Here is a 19,875-nt window from a genome sequence, read left to right as displayed (position 1 = left end):
TGAATATTTGTTTGTTTGGTTCTCTTTCTCTCTCTCCCTCCCTCCCTCCCTCCCTCCCTCTATCTATCTATCTATCTATCTATCTATCTATCTATCTATCTATCTATCTATCTATCTATGTTTGTTTTCATTTACCGTTTATCCATGTATTTATGTATTTTTATACTACTGCATGGTTATGTACACTGGGTCTGACAGATCTAACGGTAAATGAATACGCAAATGAACAGAAGAAGAAGAAGAAGAAGAAGAAGAAGAACAACAACAACAACAACAACAAAGATGAGAACAACACAAACAGCAAAAACAATCTTCTTCAGGCACAGAACTTTCTGGGCGTGCTCTTATGAATGATTCATTAACGCGTCAAGGTGGGCGGGATTAATGTATCCGGAAGTGAAGTGTTGACGTTACGCTATTCCCTTCCACCCGTATTCTGACAGGCACAGGCTGCTGCGTTAGGATTGGTTAGGCGCATTCCGCCCGCGGTGTGATGTTTGGGTTGGAGCTGATTGGCTGACACATAGCACTGCTGAGAGACAGGTCGCAAAAAACGACCAATCGTTGCGCAGGAGGCGGGATTTTTTTTTTACTCGGAATACGGGTGGGCAAGAAAAAAACAACGCGTTGACGTTGAGTCACCCCTGACCAGCGTAACCGTTAGATAGCTGACAACAAAACTGAAATATGTCCGAATGATTACACGCGTTGTCCCTGTCACGATATCAGCTTAAACGTCGGAGATCTATAGCGTCAGAAGAGCGTGTTCGCCAAGATGATGGAAGAAATCGACAGATTTCAGGTCCCACCAGTGAACTCGGAGATGCAGCCGCTGGTGAGTAGCATGGTCACTTCTGCACCGGCGCATAAACAGCAGGACCACGTCTGTCTGTCTGTCTCTCTCTCTCTGAGTTCATTAGAAGGAAAAACAGGACAGAATGTTCAAATAGTCAGTATTATTGCAAGAAATCTCAGTGTTCTGGGGGGGAAAAAAGAAAGCCTGGACTGGTCAGTAGGCTGAGAATGGAGGAGTATTGCAGTGTGGACATCAGTGATATTGTTTACAGATGACCAGAGCAAACGCCAGTGTTTCTCCAGTTGTGTGATGTCTATCTTGTTGTCTCTCACTAATATTGCATTTACAAAGATACACATTTTACACATAAAAGTATCCTCGATGAAACATACATATAAAACCTAAAAACAAAAATCTACAGCATTGTTTACTGTCTTGCCAACCCCCTATAACTTCACTTTCCCTATAAATAGAAGCATAAAAATACTGCTTCTAAAAAATGTTTATGACTAGTGTGTGACATGTCATGCCTGAAAAGTCCTTTTTTCCATTATTTGTTTATTAAGCCATTATTTATTATTATTAATGGGTTATTTTAGATTTTAGTCTCACCACTTCAAATTCACCCCTGAGAAACATTTATGGAACATTCCAGAAGTCACATGTTCGTACGTGTCATCAGAAATTTCTGAAGATCATGCGAAGAAGAACAAAGCATAAAGACTGCAATAATCATATAGCATATGAATAATTTTACAACAATAAAAGCATAAGAATATTCATTTATTTATTTATTTTATGTTACGGTGATTTTAACTGATGAGGATATCATTGAAAACACAACCTTGTTACCCAAATTATAGATTAAAAGTAAATTATTAATAAAAGAAAAGAAGTAACGGTGCAATAGTTGATTCGTAATTATTTTTTAATTATATTTTTCTTACTTTTCTGCAAATAACATAGGAAAATGACAAAAAATACAAGCATATAATGTTGCTGAAAAAAATTGATGTCCAGTTTAGACCGCTGGTTTGTGTTTACGTGTTTACTGATTATTATATATATTCATAAATAAATAAATACCAACATAACCTCTAAGTGTGAAAGAATTGATTAACTGATCTTACCTAATGCACCTTCAAGTAAATGATTAGAAAGTCTAGAATCTTAGTTGCTAGTTAACCCTAGTTACTAATTCTATTCGAATTCTTAAAGAACAAAAAGAAAGAAAGCAAGAAATAAAAACAATTTTGACATAATTTCCATTGAAACAGGAAGTCAGGGCAGGATGCACAGGACTCACAGCCCAGGCTAAGCCGTATTTGACAGTATTTGTGCTCAGGACACTTCAGTTTACTTCTAGAGAGCATTTGATTGGACTGGAAGTCTGACAAGAATTCCTGTAAATATTGAATGCGTATATATCTTCCGAATGTGAGTTTTATCATTGTTTTAGAGCAGACTTGCTTATAAAGGCTAACGCATTCCTACTAAAAGCATCAAAACTTCAATTTCAGTGTAACATCTATTCACAGTCTTGTATTTCAGATGCCCAGCATAAACAGATGAAGTGTTAAAAAATTAAACAAACAATTTTTCATAAGGAGTCTCCAGTAACAGGCACTGAAAAGTGTTCGGCTCGGACAGCGAGAGGCTAGTGAGGGATCGATCTTCGAAAAGCAACTATAAAACAGTAAAATGTACCTCCTGTTGTTCTTTAACAAGTGTGAAATTCTTGGTGTTGAGTAATCGCTGTGCTAGAAAAGGAGCAAAACTTATCAGGGCATGCTGTTATTGGAAAATAATCAATGACAACAAAAAAAAAATCCTCATCTCAGGAAGATAAAGTGGCCAGAATGGATAATAAGCTAGCACGGTCATCACTCCGGCCCTGAGCTTTAGTATTGCGTGAGCTTTCCTTGGCCTGGGATATGAAAAGAAGGATTCTTCACTTAGTTAAAAGGCTTATCCTATGGTGAAGCGGGAAATAGAAATGCTTAATTAAAGATGAAAGTAATTACGTTTTCTATAGACTTGGAGAGTAATTTATCAGACTATTCCAAAAGTTTAATTACACTATTGACTGCACTGCACTTGTCAGCGTGAGATAATACATCTGCTGAATTTGCAAAGAGATTTCACATTTGCTGAACACGGGCGGGAACGAGACGTCGGGCCTGTTATTAGACTGTAATGGGCTAATCTGACTAAAATGAGAATGACGACTGACAGAAAAAGTATTTCACCATGGGAAATATTAGTGCTGTAGCCTTTCTTGTCGTTTGTCTGTGTATGGAGCGATACATAAAAGTAGTTTTAAAGTGCTAATGTTTTTTGTCATAAAATACCGCCTATAGTTCGTCAGATGTTTCTGACGTACTTCAGCTTGATTAAACCCACAGTTTACATGGGTTTAAATAAAACGCTATTTCCTTGTTTTAAACTAGCATAGCATTTAGCGCTAATAGCACACACTGTCTCCTTCTCGCTCTCTCTCTCTCTCTCTCACTTTCACAGCTTACTAGCAGAAAAATGCTAAATAAAACACCTCATGCTTCAGACACACTCATTGTCAGTCGAAACAACAGGGTTGCCAGAGCAAAGAACCCGCTAGATTTTTTTACACCATAGTGGGTTGTTTTGAAATGACAAACAGAAATGCGTGTTCTCCACAGGTAGCTTATAAAAAAAAAATCTAAATTCTGTTCTGATTTTGGAGCCTATTTCCATTTTTTGTACTTGTTTTTCTGAATTGCATTTAGAGTTGAAGTTTTGCTGAAACCTGGCAACCCTGTGCGTTGACTAGTTTAATTAGACATGTTTAACTTTTGTTAAAACACATAGCTTTTGTGAACAAGTCATATCATGGACACAGTGTCATTATTATTATTATTATTATTATTATTATTATTATTATTATTATTATTATTATTTTAAATGTTTTTAATCGTTTTCTTTTTTTGCTTTACCGTGAATGTTTTGTTTCGAAACATTTGAATTTTGTATATTACTACAGCCTCATGAAATATGTCCCTAATGCTTGATAAAATTATTAGAAATAGAAACATTATAATAAATAATATTTCTCCCAAAAGAAGATTAGCGAGCTAGCATGGTCAAGAAAGGCTTTAATCTAAAAAAAACATATTCCTTATGACTGTATTATTATATACACACACACACACACACACACACACACAGCTAACATATACCCAATATACCCTTCAGATTCTTGCTGTTTTTCTGAGTAATTTCTTGTTTTTATTCTTTAGCAAGTGACCTAAAAGCTGAGCAGTTTGTTATGTCTGAAATCACATCAATCCACTTCACTCAATCTTCCACTTCCATAGCGATCAATCTTCCACTCTGTGCACTTGACATGAGTGTGTGTGTGTGTGTCTGGGTGTAGTGTGTTGAGCTCAGCTTGACATTTGCTCATTGAAATGGAGCTGGGATGCGGTGACACAGCCTGGGGTGAGATTGTGCCTCTCTTTCATCCTGTCCCACTATTCAGAGAGCCAGCTGTTACCCTGCGCTACACTTTTCTCATGCTAATTCCAGATTTAAAGCTATTGTGCATAGACCATAAAAATGGGTTGTGGCTCAATGGGTGGAATTATTGTTATCTATCGTTAGACTACTGCACTGTCAGATTCTCAAATCTGATTGGTCAGACGGTATTGGCGCTGAAGGGAGTTCTGGTTGTAATCACTTACACTTGAGTGAGACTTGAATGACATTTTTGGAAGGAGTCTCCAGTGCCAGTGCTTTCTAGTAGTATTGATGGATGATACATACTTAAAACTCTACCACAATATCTTATTACACTACAATATTTTAGTGTTAACGATCAGAAAATAGCACTGTTCAGCATATCTTTTCTGGTCTTGTTGCTTGTTGATGTTTTTTCCTTGCACAGCTTTCCTGATATTCTGGTCAGTGTTTTTGCTTGATGTAGTGGAACAAATCTGATGTGTTTCCAGCATTTGTTTATATAAGATAAGATAAACCTTTATTCGTCCCACAGTGGGGAAATTTCATACACACACTTTACAACTCACAGATATCTGATTCACATCTGATCTTCTGTATCCAAACCACTCCTTTGTTTGGGGATTAATTCATCTACTTTATGTCTTGGGTTGCAGCTCTCTCTTCCGATTGGGAACAACTATTTGCGATTGCTATAACATACCTGATAATACGAACCAACTTGTTACCTAGATGTTCTAAGACATTAAATGTAACTATAAATGGATTCCAAAGTATAAGAGGAATGAAATATCTCCACATGCGCCGCCGTTGGAAAATATTCGAGTGGTGATATTTTCCTTTTCATACCACCACGTCATTGTTTTTTGACTAGTAAGATGTTAAACTAGTACATCACCTTAAATGAATCTTTTTTATGAGTTAGCACTGAACACACACACTGAGAGAACAGACAAAGGTGCTTGCTTACTTGGTATTGGGGCAACAAGGACTGTACACATAGTGTATCCTGTTTAGCTGCTTGGGTTAGCTAACAGATTCGGTTAAATATCTAATGTGAGAAACGAATATGGCTTGGTTTGGCTAGCTTGAGAGATAAAAAGCTAATTTGCTAATAACAAATTGCATTAAAAACCTGGATGTTGGAATGGAGATGCTCTCTGTAATGAGGCATTTATTCATTGTTTATACTATTGTAACTAACTGTGTAACAAGGGCAGATATTCCACACAGGCATTCCAAAAAGCAAAAGCTAATAAAGTCTTTCATTACTGTGGTATTGAAGGAAAAATGAGTTGTTACCAGACCACCAACTAGTGTACAGGAGAAACTGGTTCACTACCTAGGGAGATAGGGAGCTGAGTGAGACATACACTGGGATAATATCTTTAAACTGCTATTCATGGTCCAACAAATGTAAAGCATTTTAGTGAAAATAATTCAGGATAATTGTTAATTTGAATAGATCATGAATGTGTATGCAATACATATCGGAAATGTCAAAATGTGTTAAAATATAATCATAAATCTCCAAAATGAGGTTCATGATCGGGGTTTTGTGTACCAGGTCCCATGATTTGGTGGTGTGCCAAATCACCCTAAGGCTTTACTCACTGTGTGTTGTGTGTTCAGCCAAGCACATGAACAACTACTCGTTCTTCCGATGTTGGATCTATTTTGTCATCTGTACATCTTGTAAAAGTGTCGCTATTTCTAATTCACGAAAATTTTTGACATGAGAAGAGCACCCGAAGAGATCCCTGAACAAATTTCTTTTTTTTTTTGTGCTTCACGTTGTTCACAACAAGATTGCAAATTTCCTGTCTGTCAGCATTGGAAGTGTAGCTTGTAAAAGGAAAAAGAAGATAGATCAAGAAACAGAGCTAGCATTTGAGAGATTTTTTGCTGTCAGATTTGGCGTGTTGACTTTTTCCTTCAAGTCAAGATTACACGCAGCGGGATCTTTTTCGCAGCTGTCAGTCCAGCTGAATTATTTATCATTCCATGTGTTGCCTGTATCATATAAATCAGTACACGCTGTCTGTACACCCTTCAGTCTTTTCCTAAAAGAACATACAGTAAACACGATGTTGTCCTCTTACACTCAGTATAATCAGAAGGCTTTTCCCAGTGTCCCGGTGTTACTTGCTTTATTGTGCACGAACGTGTCCTGAAGCAGATTGAGAGTTCCGATGGGACAACCCACTACTGCCATGCATGAATATGTTCTTCAAGAACACAGCTCGTTCTTAACCTGATGGTTCCTCAGAGGTTTAGAAAGAACAGAGTGTATGGAGTTTGAAAACTAAGCTACAAACCTGCTTTTTTTTAGATGTTGAATCAATAGTCTGCTGTTTTTTTGGAAGCATTTGGTTGCCTGGGATTTGGTTGGCATATTTGTTTATTGAAACTGCAACAATTAAATATAAGAAAGGTGCAATATCCTAAGAATTCTGACAATCCTGCATGTTGTAATGTGTTACGGGAGTTACACCTGCCATTTTACTCAATTATTAGGGCATACGTTTTTTGATATACACAAAGGTGAACAAACAAAAAGTTCTTTAGTTACCCCACTGGGTAAATCTTTTTGAGTTTCCCAATCCTACATTTCCAACGTAACTCAAGAGTGTAACGATCTAGGAGCACAACAAGAAAGCGTAACAAACTCAGAGGAAAGGGCTGTCTGCCCTTTTCAAAATACACAAGCTCACAGATGGCTAGCATCACTGTGATTAGCAAGAGAGGGAAGATTTCAACTCGCTATCTTGCTAGAGGTCATGTGTACAGGGTGGGAGGGATAGTACTGTTACTAGAGTACTATTCTAAGTAGTACTCATCACTAGCCACTGGGGCACTGGTCAGATTACGACACTGTGGTATGATTCGAGAGCTGGCCAGTGGGTGGGAATTGTAGGTGATCATATTGTGGAGAAAACTGGGAGAAAAAATGCAATTAATAATACAAATTATTTAAAATATGCAATTACCCAGATCTCTAGGATACAATTTAAAGTCATAAGTAACTAGGACCCTATTAGTTCATTAGCTAAGACCTTGTGTCAAGGTGATAGGTTATAACCAGAAGATCATTAGCTTAAATTCAATGGGTTGGTTGCACCTACAGCTTTTAACTGCAGTGGTTTTAACTGCTAAACAAGGTGTAGCTAAGACATTTTTTTAGAGATGATTAAAAACATTATTTTTCCTCTTCTTAGTCTTTTCAACTTCTCTGTTTAATCATTACTCGACTAGACTTTTCCCCAGCAGCTATACTTCAGCACATCCAGCTGTGAGCAATAGGCAGGAGAACTGTTAGGGTGAGAGAACATAATGTTTCCTACTTGCCAATATGGCTGGTAAATCAATGGAGACATTTTACCTCAATTACTTTCATTACCTCCACACATTTGGTGTGTAGGTGGGTGTTAATTTTGAGCCCAGCAGGTGAATACTGAATAAGAAGCTCAGAGTTTTAAGTTTTTTTTTTTCTGTGGGTATGTTTTTAGTAGGATTTTCTTTTGGAGTGTTGGGTTGTTCTATAGGAGATAAGGGTTCTTTTTGAGAGTTGGGTTATTATTTTGGAGTATATGGTTGTTCTATAAGAGATTATGGTCTTTCTATAAGAGATAAGGGTTGTTCTTTTAGAGAGTAGGGTTGTTTTTGGAGAGCTGAATGGTTCTATTGAAGAGTAGAATTGTTGTTTTGGACAGTAGGTTATTCTGTTGAAGAGTAGGTTGTTCTGTTGAGAGTTCTGTTCTCTTTGAGAGTATAATTATTTTATCGGAGTGTAGGGTTGTTCTCTTCGGGAGTAGGTTGTTCTGTTGGACAGTAGGGTTTTTTGTTGGGGTGTAGGGTTCTTTTGGAGAGTTTGGTTTTTCTGTTGGAGAGTAGGTTGTTTTGTTGGATAGTAGGGTTCTTTTGGAGTGTAAGATTATTCTGTTGGAGAGTAGGTTGTTTTGTTGGTGAGTAGGGTTCTTTTGGAGTGTAGGATTTTCTGTTTGAGGGTAGAGTTGTTCTGTTGTAGAGTAGGGTTCTTTTCTAGTGTAAGGTTATTCTGTTGGAGAGTAGGTTGTTTTGTTGGTGAGTAGGGTTCTTTTCTAGTGTAAGGTTATTCTGTTGGAGAGTAGGTTGTTTTGTTGGTGAGTAGGGTTCTTTTGGAGTGTAAGGTTATTCTGTTGGAGAGTAGGGTTCTTTTGGAGTGTAAGATTATTCTGTTGGAGAGTAGGTTGTTTTGTTGGATAGTAGGGTTCTTTGGGAGTGTAGGATTATTCTGTTTGAGAGTAGGTTGTTTTGTTGGATAGTAGGGTTCTTTTGGAGTGTAAGATTATTCTGTTGGAGAGTAGGTTGTTTTGTTGGTGAGTAGGGTTCTTTTGGAGTGTAGGATTTTCTGTTTGAGGGTAGGGTTGTTCTGTTGTAGAGTAGGGTTCTTTTGGAGTGTAAGGTTATTCTGTTGGAGAGTAGGTTGTTTTGTTGGATAGTAGGGTTCTTTTGGAGTGTAAGATTATTCTGTTGGAGAGTAGGTTGTTTTGTTGGTGAGTAGGGTTCTTTTGGAGTGTAGGATTTTCTGTTTGAGGGTAGGGTTGTTCTGTTGTAGAGTAGGGTTCTTTTGGAGTGTAAGGTTATTCTGTTGGAGAGTAGGTTGTTTTGTTGGATAGTAGGGTTCTTTTGGAGTGTAGGATTTTCTGTTTGAGGGTAGGGTTGTTCTGTTGTAGAGTAGGGTTCTTTTGGAGTGTGGGGTTGTTCTGTTTGAGGGTAGCGTTGTTCTATTGGAGAGTAGGGTTGTTCTGTTGAAGTATAAGGTTGTTCTTTTTGAGAATAAAATTATTCTATTGGATTGTAGTGTTATTCTGTTGAGGAGTAGGGTTGTTCTGTTTGGACAGTAGAGTTGTTCCATTGAAGTATAAGGTTGTTCTCCTTGAGGGTAGAATTATTTTATTGGAGTTTAGAGTTGTTCTTTCGGAAAGTACGGTTGTTCTCTTGAAGAGTAGGGTTGTTCTATTGGAGAGTAGGGTCCTTTTAGAGAGTAGGGTTATTCAAGTTACACAGTTTCACAGTTAGTCACTGGCTGATGATGATTACCTCACCAACAGCTTCTTCAAAATACCAACTGAAATGCATTTCCATTTAATACCCATACAAGTTATTTGCGGTTCTCATCCCATATATATGTGGCTGTAAGGCCCCCAAAAATTTCACAGTCCCCTCCCTCTGAGCTCCTCCTACTGTATAGCAACCTTCATTTCTCAGCAAGGAAACTTATAATTTATATGCATTGATATTTGACTACCTTATGATTCTATGGAATATATAAAAACATTTCTCGCCTATGTCAAAGTGATAACCAATGAACAGCATTAAAGTGTCTCTTTCTGATCATGTGACCTCTCTGTACCTCAGCTGTATTTGTATGAGCCTCTTCATTGTGCTCTACATCACTAGCTTGGGGTTTTCAAGACAAGGTCAGACATTGAATTTGCAAGAATGCCCAGCTTTGTTTCAGTTCTGTGTTCCACTTAGGAACCTTAGTCAGAAAGTAAACATGGTCTGACAGCTACTACAGATAGGGTGGCTATATGCTGTGAGCAAGCTACTCTGCTCTGATTGGTCTGTGACATTTACCCACGGTGCCTCGTGGCCTCCTGTAATAAGGCCAGGCTTGTGCTCATAATGAGAGCTCTGTTGGCAGAGAATATTAGTCTCTCTCTCTCTCTCGCTCTCTCTCTCTCTCTCTGTCTAACAGACGCCTTCTGTTTGCTTCCCAGTTTCCACCAAAGGCCCAAACTTTACAAAGTGAACAAAAAGCTGGCATGGTCTTATGGAGGAAATACTAGGTGGTAGCTATGGCATCAGGGAACCTCCCATCTTTCTTTGTTTATTTTTTCCCTTTCTTTTTCTTTTTTTAAGCAATTTTTGAAAAGGAAAGTGAAGGGTGTACTTTAGTTATCAACAAGTGTTTAACATTTTCATCGCATTCATAGCAAAGGAACATCTTGCTTAAAAGCTTTGCCAAAACGAGTACTGTGGCTTTAAGTTAGATGCAACTGTTCATGAATTTTGTAAAGTATGACATTTTTAAATTATAACAAAAATCCCCTCACAGATTTCAAAGCAAACTGAAATGGTAGCCAGTGTAGTGTGATTTGATCAATAAAAGAAACTTGAGATACATTGCATTTTATTATTATTAATACCATTATTATTATGTCTGCATTAGATCACAGCAAAGAAAGTCCTTTGTTAGCCTAAACATGGACATGTTTTGTCTGGTGAGATCATCTAGACACAACTTTTTTAATCTTCGATGTTACACGTTGATTGTTGCAGTGTAGGAATCGACTCATGAGGGAAAGATTTTGCTATACTTAAATTAGAACGCAGCAAAGTCTTCATCATTTACCTGCACTCATTAGAAAAGATCTAATACCAAAATCCGATATGATGTTATACTATTTATGATGTAAGTATAATGTATGTTGTCCTGCTAAAGAACATACAACACAAAATGACAGTGATCTGGACGTGTTTCAGGATTAAGTAGAAGGATTAGTAGCCTAGAAGCAGTCCCTTTAAATGAGAACTTCGGTACATGAGAGCAGTAGGTCAAGAAGAAGTTCAGTTTGGTTTCAACATTCAGAATATAGTTCATATAAAATACATTAACTAGGATTTGGTAATCTTTCATCAAACTGAAGATCTCCATAATATAAACAGGACGAAACTGATAACTGCTTAATAACTGTGATGTATCAAAATCTTCTACATTTCTCTTAGGCCTTAATCACTGAACGGCTAAAGTGGGACAGGCTCTGAGAGGAAGATTAAAATGGGTTGAGAAGACTGCTGAGTCATAGTGTAAAAGTGGACTAACACCAGCTTAATCAACACTCGCAGCCTGTCTAGACACCCTCTGGAGCTTCTGGACTGTTTATGTACAGCTTCTCTGTTTGCTGTTTCTTTGTGTCTTCTCATGCTATATGTATAGAGCTTTTGGAGATTAGCAAGCAAGGGTAGAATAAATAAATTCCATCAAAACATGCGTCAGTATTACATTTCCACAAAGCAACTATTGAACAAATGTGTATTACGACTTTATCATTGTGTCACCCATCCAAAGTGGATGTTCCTGGCATATGCCTCAAACTGGGTTGCTGAAGATGATTTCATCTATCTATCTATCTATCTATCTATCTATCTATCTATCTATCTATCTGTCTGTCTGTCTGTCTGTCTGTCTGTCTGTCTGTCTGTCTGTCTGTCTGTCTATCTATCTATCTATCTATCTATCTATCTATCCATCCATCCATCCATCCATCCATCCATCCATCATTCCATTCTCTGTACCATTTATTCTACACAGGGAGCCTGCAGTCTATCCCAAGGGACATACGGCACAATGCAGGGGACATCCTGTACAGGCTGCAAACCCATCACAGGGCACAATCACACACTCATTAACATACTACAAACAATTTAGAGACACGAAATCAGCCTACCATGCATGCATTTATATTGGGGGAGGAAACTGGAGTACCTGGAAGACACCCCCCAACTACAGGGAGAACAATGCACACAGGGTGGAGGACAGAATCGAACCCTCAACCTACTAAGCCACCACAACCCCCATAATGATATGATGTTTTTTTGTAGTTTCTATGGAAAAGAATACAACATGTATTTGGAAAATAGGTCTTCTATTATATTTCTAGCTGTGGAAACACTTGCTGTTGTTTCATTCTTGATTTTTATACCACTTTGTCATTATAATTCAACAAGGATGCAGAGGAAAAAATCAGAAGAACAATGACGTGAGTGTGCTCTAGTGAAAGTAAATAGCGTTTTAAATTAGGTGCTTGAGAGATTACATTAGCTAGCTAAATCTAGCAAGCAAGTGAACAAAAATATGATCACCAACATCAGATACACCATTTAAATCCATCTTAATATCAGTAGAGGGTGTTGAGTATTTTAGTGTTAGAATAACATGAATAGGTACATTTGTATTGCCAATTACTGTGGAACCTCGGCATACAAATGCCCTCATTAAGAATTTTTGCCTTAGAAATTTAATTTTTGCAAGAAATTTGCATAGGCATATGAAGCATTTTCGTCTTTCAAATGAACTGAACACTAACGCCAGCAAACAAAGTTTCGCCTCTAGAACGAATGAAATTCGTATGACGAAGTTCCACTGTATCTATTTCCTTTTGGTTTAATGTTATGTTTCTGTGTATGTCCAGGATCCAGCAGCGACGTCCACGTTAGAGGCTGACTCAGAAACGAGAGAGGCCGAATCCGTCCCCATCAACTACAAGCCTTCTCCACTTCAAGTGAAGATCGGTGAGCTGTCCTTGTATTAAACCGCTAACATGTTAAGGTTTTGTAGGTCAGAATGGTCTGGATGCGATATAACAGAGGTCAGCTATTTGTCAAATTACTGCACAGCTGTTATTTATTTGCTGATGGCACACATACTGTGAAGCGAGAACACTAATTAGCAGCTTCTATTAGCTCCGACTTCACTGTATAAACCATGACGTACAATCAATATCTGTTGCTGAGCGCGGCGTCCATTGTTTTTTATCCTGGGCATCGATTTATGGGCATGTCTTTCCAAAGCCCAGTTGACCAATAATCCAAAAAGTTACACTGTGGAACCACTTACTTGCAAAACAGTAGTCATACAAAGCAACAAAATAGACACAAACGTACATAATTATTGATTATCTTATCATCAGTGCTAGCTTAATGTCATCTTATTGCTAAATAGTCTCTTACAATTGGAACAACTGTACACTCGCTCTTTCATTGTAGTTTATTATAGAGATTAGAATTCCTGTGTCCACATGTTTTGTGTTCTGAGATGCTTTTGTGCTTTTGTCCTCCAGTCCTTTCCATTCTCCTTTGACCTTCACTGAACTGTTGTTCACCGAATGTTTTTTGGTTTTCGCACCATCTTCTATTAAATCTAGAGACTACTATTTGTGATAATCCTACTAAGCCCATTTGGCCAGCAGCAGGAGGTGTGAAATCTGCAACCAACCCAGCAACCAAGGCACTGAGATTCAGGATCTTTGATGCAAACCTGAACCGAACGTTGTAGCTGCATGCGCATTGTTCATTATGCTGCTGCCACATAATTGGCTGATTGGATAAATGCCTGAATAAGCAGGCGTACATTATTACAGCTATTAAAATGACCAGTGATTGTATATTCTAATAGCTGGACATAAATTATAAATAAATTTCTCTCTGATTGCAGAGAAACAGAGAGAGTTGGCAAGGAAAGGCTCGGCAAAGAACGGAACGGCGGGCAGCCCAGTCAATCAGCAGCCTAAGAAAAACAACGTTATGGCCAGAACACGGTAAGACGACACAGGGAGGGTTATTATTCCCAGGGAGAAAATATATCACATGCCGGCATCCATGGTCCTGTTGGACATCATAACTATAGAGCTGAAACAACATGCAGCTCTACTGAAGCGCGAGAACAGAAAGTGCGAACGCTAATGAAAGGCAGAGAGAAGACAAGTTCTCGTCGCACTCCTACTGGGATTAGAAGAAACGAGAACACACTGACTGGTGCAGGCCAGTAGATAAGTCTCCTCAGAGAGAGCGGACAAGCGGACGGACTGCAGATTAGGCCAAGCCTTTGTTCTACACTGAAGAAAACAGGAGAACAGGCTTCCTCCTGCAGGCTTTTTCTTACTCTTATAGAAGATCAGCTAATGATGGACACTTTTTTTTTTTTGCTATCGATTGCATCATGTCAGGATTTTTGTGGGGTTATGTATAAAAATATATAATGAAGTTTGACGTATGAGGTGAAGTAATTTTTTTTTTTCTTACACAAAGTTCCAGATTGTCTTTGGAGAATTGCTGTTTCACTAGTTAATTATTGAGAGAAATGTAGTTTGGGCCTGTAAAACAAGAGATGCTGTGCTAATTAGCAAGCCCCGGTGGACTGAAACAAAACACACACACACACACACACAAAACAAAAGCTGCTACTCGGTACATTGCGTCAGTTTGGATGAGGATTTTTTTTCCTCTACTATCTTTCTTCATTAGTTCACGTACAGAGTAATTATAAGTATAGAGTCATATTCTAATGTACAGGACTGTTTATACAGCAGATTCATATTTCTCATTATCCAAAGTGCTGAAGCTGGAGGATATGCAAAAATGACCAAAAATGACACTTGGTTTTAGGCTGCAGGAAATAAAATGCATAGGAATTTGTGAATTTGTCAATGCACTTGAAGTATGATGAACGATTATATTGTATTTTTTTAGTATTTTAGCAACCACTTATTAATTTGTGTTAGTTTATAAAAAGCTAAATAAACTAGAACTCTGATTGGGGATTATAATCTGATAATATAATATCGATATCGTGACGAATGTCAAAATTGGCTTCGTCATCATTTCTTTTAATAATTGAATGCAGCTGTACTTTATCATTAATATTATATCATTAAAATGTTTTTTTTTTCCAGTGTTAAAATCTATTTATTTACATTTTTTAATAGATCAGAATTTTAATTTTTGAATTAAAAAATAATTCGCTAAATCTATTTAAGTAACTTTTTTCTTGATTATAAATGTTTATTAATACTAAAATAACAAATTATTATTATTATTATTATTATTAATTTTATTTTTTTTAGTATGTAAGGTTTTTTTATTATATAGAAATGTAAATCATGGTATGCATTTATATTTTCATGTGAACAAAGATTGTTCCTTAAATGGTTATTCGTTAAGAAGATAGAATTAGACACTAAATTTGTAACTGTTTAATGCTTTTAATTAAAAACAGCTAGCATAAATGACAAAATAAAGTCATTTTCTTCACCTCTTGTTTCTACTGTAGGTTGGTTGTTCCCAATAAAGGTTACTCATCGTTAGACCAGAGTCCCGACGAGAAGCCCCTGGTAGCACTGGATACAGACAGGTATTGTAAATTTAAGCAATTTTAAGTTATTTTTTCATTAAAAGTACAGTAGTTTAGCTGTGATCTCAACTAAGTCAACTGAAAGTCCAATCTAATTAAGAGATTTTCTTCAGAATAAAAAAAAAATATATCGGATTTCACACCCATGTGAGAAATTTCCATCCATCAAAGCAGGGTAATTAACCCAGACGGCTCATCTACAGTCTCGTTGCACTTGGGAATCTATATAATTGGTTTTGGCCAAAGTCTTTTCTGAACCCCTTTCAACTTTTGAGAGGATCTGCTAATAATTTTCATTTAAAAAAAGAAAAGAAAAAAGTTTCGTCAGCTTGGTCATTTCTCTGATTAGTTTCCAAATTTGTTGGAGAGACTTGCCAAATTCATGTCATCTTTCGTCTCATCATATTAATCAACTTAGAAGCTTATCAACAGGATAAGCTGTGCTTTGAGAGGAAGTCAGAAGACAACCAAAGGTCTTAAAGTGGGATGTGAAAGCTTAGTGGTTAAGATGTTGGGCTACTGCTTGGAAAGTTGTGTGTTTGAATCCCTGGTCCACCAAACTGCCTCTGTTAGGCTCCTGAGCAAGGCCCTTAACCCTCAGTTGTATAAAATGAGATAGATTCTAAGTCGTTCTGGATAAGGGCATCTGCCATATGCCATAAATGTAGATGTAATGTACCGAAAGATTGATATATCTCTCTGATAACACAATCTGTCTCACTGATCACACCAAAGCGCTGCTGAATTCTCCATTCTGATTGGTCAGAATACACGGTCGACTACATGACTAACTTAACAAGGCCAAGACTCTACATGTGAAGAACGACAGTCTTGTGCTTTTTTCTTACTGATGTGAAAACAAGCTTTTTTTAATTATAGTGGTCATGCTCTATTTATCCAGTAATGGTTGTTATTAGTGCAGATATGCAAATAAGAAGGTTAACCCACAGTTTAGGAATGTACAGTGTGAAATGTCTATAAAAAATGATTATAAAAGTCAAGGATTAATTGTTAATCCTTTAAAGTACGAGCAGCGTGAAATGGGAAACATGATACATGATAACCCAGGATTCCCTTTACCCAGAGTTTACAATCACCAGGGTTAACTATTGCAAGTGTGAAAAGCCTTCGTTGGTTCTGGCTGTGTGAAATGTTCAACCTGTGACATCATTTCTATGATCTCAGACCATTGGGTCATGCATTAGATCACTCATCTTCTCTCTCTCTTTCTCTCTCTCTCTTGTTTTGTTCTGTTATCCCATGTATTGTTTTATCCGCTTTCTAATCGCCATCTCTTTCGTTATTTTTCAGCGATGACGATTTCGACATGTCCAGATACTCGTCGTCAGGATACTCCTCCGCCGAGGTGAGATCCTTGAGGGACCAGGTACCCGTGCATTACACTTTGACCTCTAACTGATGTTCATCATCACCTCTTTCACTACTATCCCTGGAATTTCACTGGAAGTGGAAGTGCTTTCAAATTTTTACCATTATTCCCAGTATACCAAAGCAATGCTGACTTTTTTTTATTCGGATTGCTTAAAAGGTATCAATGCATTTTCTCAAACAGAAATTCTAGCTGCAAGGCAAATCACAGGTCAGGTTTTTACCTAATTATGTTAATGCACTTGTTATAACACCTCTTAAACTGATTAAAAAAGGTAATGGGAATGTTATGGGATTTTTTATTTGAGTAAAGTATTTTGAGTCTCAAGTGTCACTCAGATGTTTGCTGAGGTAAATATGTACAATTTACATGGAAAACTCTTTATGATCAAGGATTTTTTTTTGTTTTTATTATTAACTTCAAGAAAAAAAGTATTAGGAGCAGGAAGGAACTTGTCTTATGGATTATTCACAATATGACTATATAAACAGCAAAAAAATTAGTCTCTCTTTAGTAAATAAAAAGGACACAAACCAATCCATTATATTTTTTATACATCCTGTGGGTTTTTGACCTATGAAGTATTTTGATTGATTTTTTTTTTTTAAATCATCAACTCCATCTCTCCTGCTTTTGTCCTCTTCAGCAAATCAACCAAGACCTAAACATCCAGCTCCTGAAAGACGGCTACCGCCTGGACGAAATCCCGGATGACGAAGATCTCGACCTGATTCCTCCTAAATCAGTCAACCCTACGTGCATGTGTTGCCAGGCTACTTCCTCTTCAGCCTGTCAGATCCAGTAGCCCTGTATTCATTCGCCACCCCACCCCACCCCCTTTTCCCTGATCCCCCCTCATACTGTGAGTTTAACTCACCGCTCGACTTTAACCCTCGAGTAACTACTAAAAAATAAATAAATAAATAAGACAGTTATCCTACAACTAATATAGGAAAGAAATATCAGAAGGAAATGCAGAAATAATGATAAGTCATTGGTTCCTCCTATGGTAGGATATGGTGTCGGTGTCACCACCTGAGGGAGTTAGATAGATTTAGTTAGGGAAGTTTATTGTATGTCATGTATAGGATGCAGTGACATGAAAATAATGCATATTTTCAAAAAAAAAAAAAAAAAAGGGAGAAAGAATTAACACGTTTATTTGTAGAAACATTTCACACAGAGTTATTCTGTAAAAAGTCTCTTATTGTTTGTTTTTGGATGTCTTGATGCACAATGCTGTTCAGATATTGGGATGTGAGGAAGAATCTTTATTTAATTTTTTTTTAAAATTTGTTGTCCTTTGTTTTAGGTCAATTTATTGAATTGTGAATTATGAATTCATATCCCAAATTGCACTCACTGCATACTTTGATAGGAAGACCTGCACCCCTATTCATTCCAGAAATAGTCCAATCAGCCAGTCATGAAGCAGCAGGGTGATGTGTTTTAGTTCAAGAGCTTTAGTTAATGTTCACATCAAACATCAGAAGGAGTAACTGTGATCTCAGTGAAATTGACCATGGCATTGCTTTTGTTGGTGCCAGATGGGCCGGTTTGAGTGTTTACGAAACTGCAGATCTCTTGAGAGAGATAGTTTTAACTCACTTTACAGTGTTTACACAGAATGGCTTGAAACTAAAACTAAAACTAAAAGTCCAGCACTATGGGTGGAAACACCAAGTCGACCAGAGAGGTCAGAGAAGAATGGCCAGAACTGTTCGAACCGACAGGTGGTCTCATCACTCTTTACAGCCATGATGAACATCACAATGAACGTCACCTGATCTTTTTGTCCTGTTTTATCTTCAAACTCTGAGACTATCGTGTATGAAAATACCAGTCAAGGAAAGACTCAAACCAGACTATCAGTCAGCACCAACTCATCAAGACTTTTTTGTTCTATTCTGATGTATGAAAATGAACTGAAGCTCTTTGACCTACATCTGCATAACTTCCTGTATTACACTGTTGCCACTTGACAGACAGATTGAAATATTGCAGGATTAAACAGGTGTACAGGTGTTCCTATTAAAGTGGCAATAGACGTCGTACAGTAAAACGATATCAAAAGCTTCAGCAAGGTCCAAAATGATCCACCCAAAATAATGACAACTGAGTCGTACAGCACACAAATCTTGGAGGGAAACTGAAATGTACTAATTAAGTCATTTCTTCATTCGTTCACTGTTCAGACTTGGCTTCGGATAGAAATAAGTGTCATTATTTTGTATTTTTTATTATTATTATTATTTAGATGCTGCTTACACAACTTACACAAAAAAATCTGTTTACCGCTGCATAACGGTGATGATGTGAAATTAATGGAAATAAGAAATAGGTTTTAAAGACTGACTTTTATGTGCCGTACTACCAGAACTTCTTACTACAAAAAAACGTAACCACGTAGGACAATACAAATAGCACTGTGTCCGAGTGTATTGCACAAATACATATCATGTTACTCTAAACAAAAGATTTATATTTTTTTGTGTGCCAAAAGCACATTATCACAAATTTATGATGAAAAGTGACACTTACAGGTAGATGCAGTATTCAGAGGTGCCAATACTTACGGTTTAGCTATATTATTTATGATTTCAGACTTCTTTCTACAGCAGTGCTGGTGATATTTGAAAACCTGAAGTCTACATTTTTTTTTTTTTTTTGACTAAAGTAGCAATCAGATCGAACACTAAAAAAAAAGTCAATTCACCGAAGGGGAAAGGACGTGGGCTTAAAAATGAGCATTTGCTTTTGTTTGTTTTGCTCAGATTTCATGTGAGCGACCTGTAAATTCACAAGCCTCTAGTTTGTGAGTCAACAGAAAACAAATGGACGGGGTTTTACCTTTTTTACTAGGATGTTGTGTTAGAAATATTGGCACCTCTACAGTAAGAATTTACGACTCCTTCCCTTCCGTTATTTTTTCTCTGAAATATTTTCTCACAAGAGTGTATTTCATTTGCTTTTAGCCAAAGACTAGTGAATTATTTCTCGTTTGGACTGTGATCTGGACCATGACAGTGTGACCGGAAAGCACTTGCGACACGACAAGAATTAGCGACTCTATGTAACAAGTTATATAACACAATATCACCAGGAACTGATGCTTCTTTACTACTTTAAAGGCAGTACTGTTGATGTACACAGTATTATTATTATTATTATTATTATTATTATTATTATTATTATTATTAAGAAAAGAATAAAGTAACATTCATGATATGGTCATGT

At 37.2% G+C, this 19,875-nt stretch overlaps 1 protein-coding gene across 1 annotated transcript; it reads left to right on the top strand.

Annotated features, from left to right (window-relative positions):
• Window positions 1-607: 607 nt before the first annotated feature.
• fam219aa (family with sequence similarity 219 member Aa) lies at window positions 608-19,835 on the top strand. Its single transcript, XM_058415885.1, has 6 exons — window positions 608-835; window positions 12,532-12,631; window positions 13,554-13,656; window positions 15,168-15,248; window positions 16,560-16,614; window positions 17,285-19,835. Exons 1-6 carry the CDS (start codon window positions 776-778, stop codon window positions 17,441-17,443), a joined length of 558 nt encoding a protein of 185 aa, XP_058271868.1. The 5' UTR covers window positions 608-775; the 3' UTR covers window positions 17,444-19,835.
• Window positions 19,836-19,875: the final 40 nt, after the last annotated feature.

The sequence above is a fragment of the Hemibagrus wyckioides genome, linkage group LG18 (assembly GCF_019097595.1).
Source record: "Hemibagrus wyckioides isolate EC202008001 linkage group LG18, SWU_Hwy_1.0, whole genome shotgun sequence".
Taxonomy (NCBI): domain Eukaryota; kingdom Metazoa; phylum Chordata; class Actinopteri; order Siluriformes; family Bagridae; genus Hemibagrus; species Hemibagrus wyckioides.
Note: the sequence above shows the minus strand (reverse complement) of the source record. Positions and strands in the feature narration are given on the sequence as shown.

What these genes read in the sequence shown, in the direction of transcription:
- fam219aa (XM_058415885.1), top strand. Translation starts at nt 776, where the DNA reads ATGATGGAAGAAATCGACAGATTTCAGGTCCCACCAGTGAACTCGGAG. An exon ending in ACTCGGAGATGCAGCCGCTG is followed by an intron (nt 836 to 12,531) that starts GTGAGTAGCATG and finishes GTGTATGTCCAG; the next exon opens with GATCCAGCAGCGACGTCCAC. An exon ending in AACGTTATGGCCAGAACACG is followed by an intron (nt 13,657 to 15,167) that starts GTAAGACGACAC and finishes TTTCTACTGTAG; the next exon opens with GTTGGTTGTTCCCAATAAAG.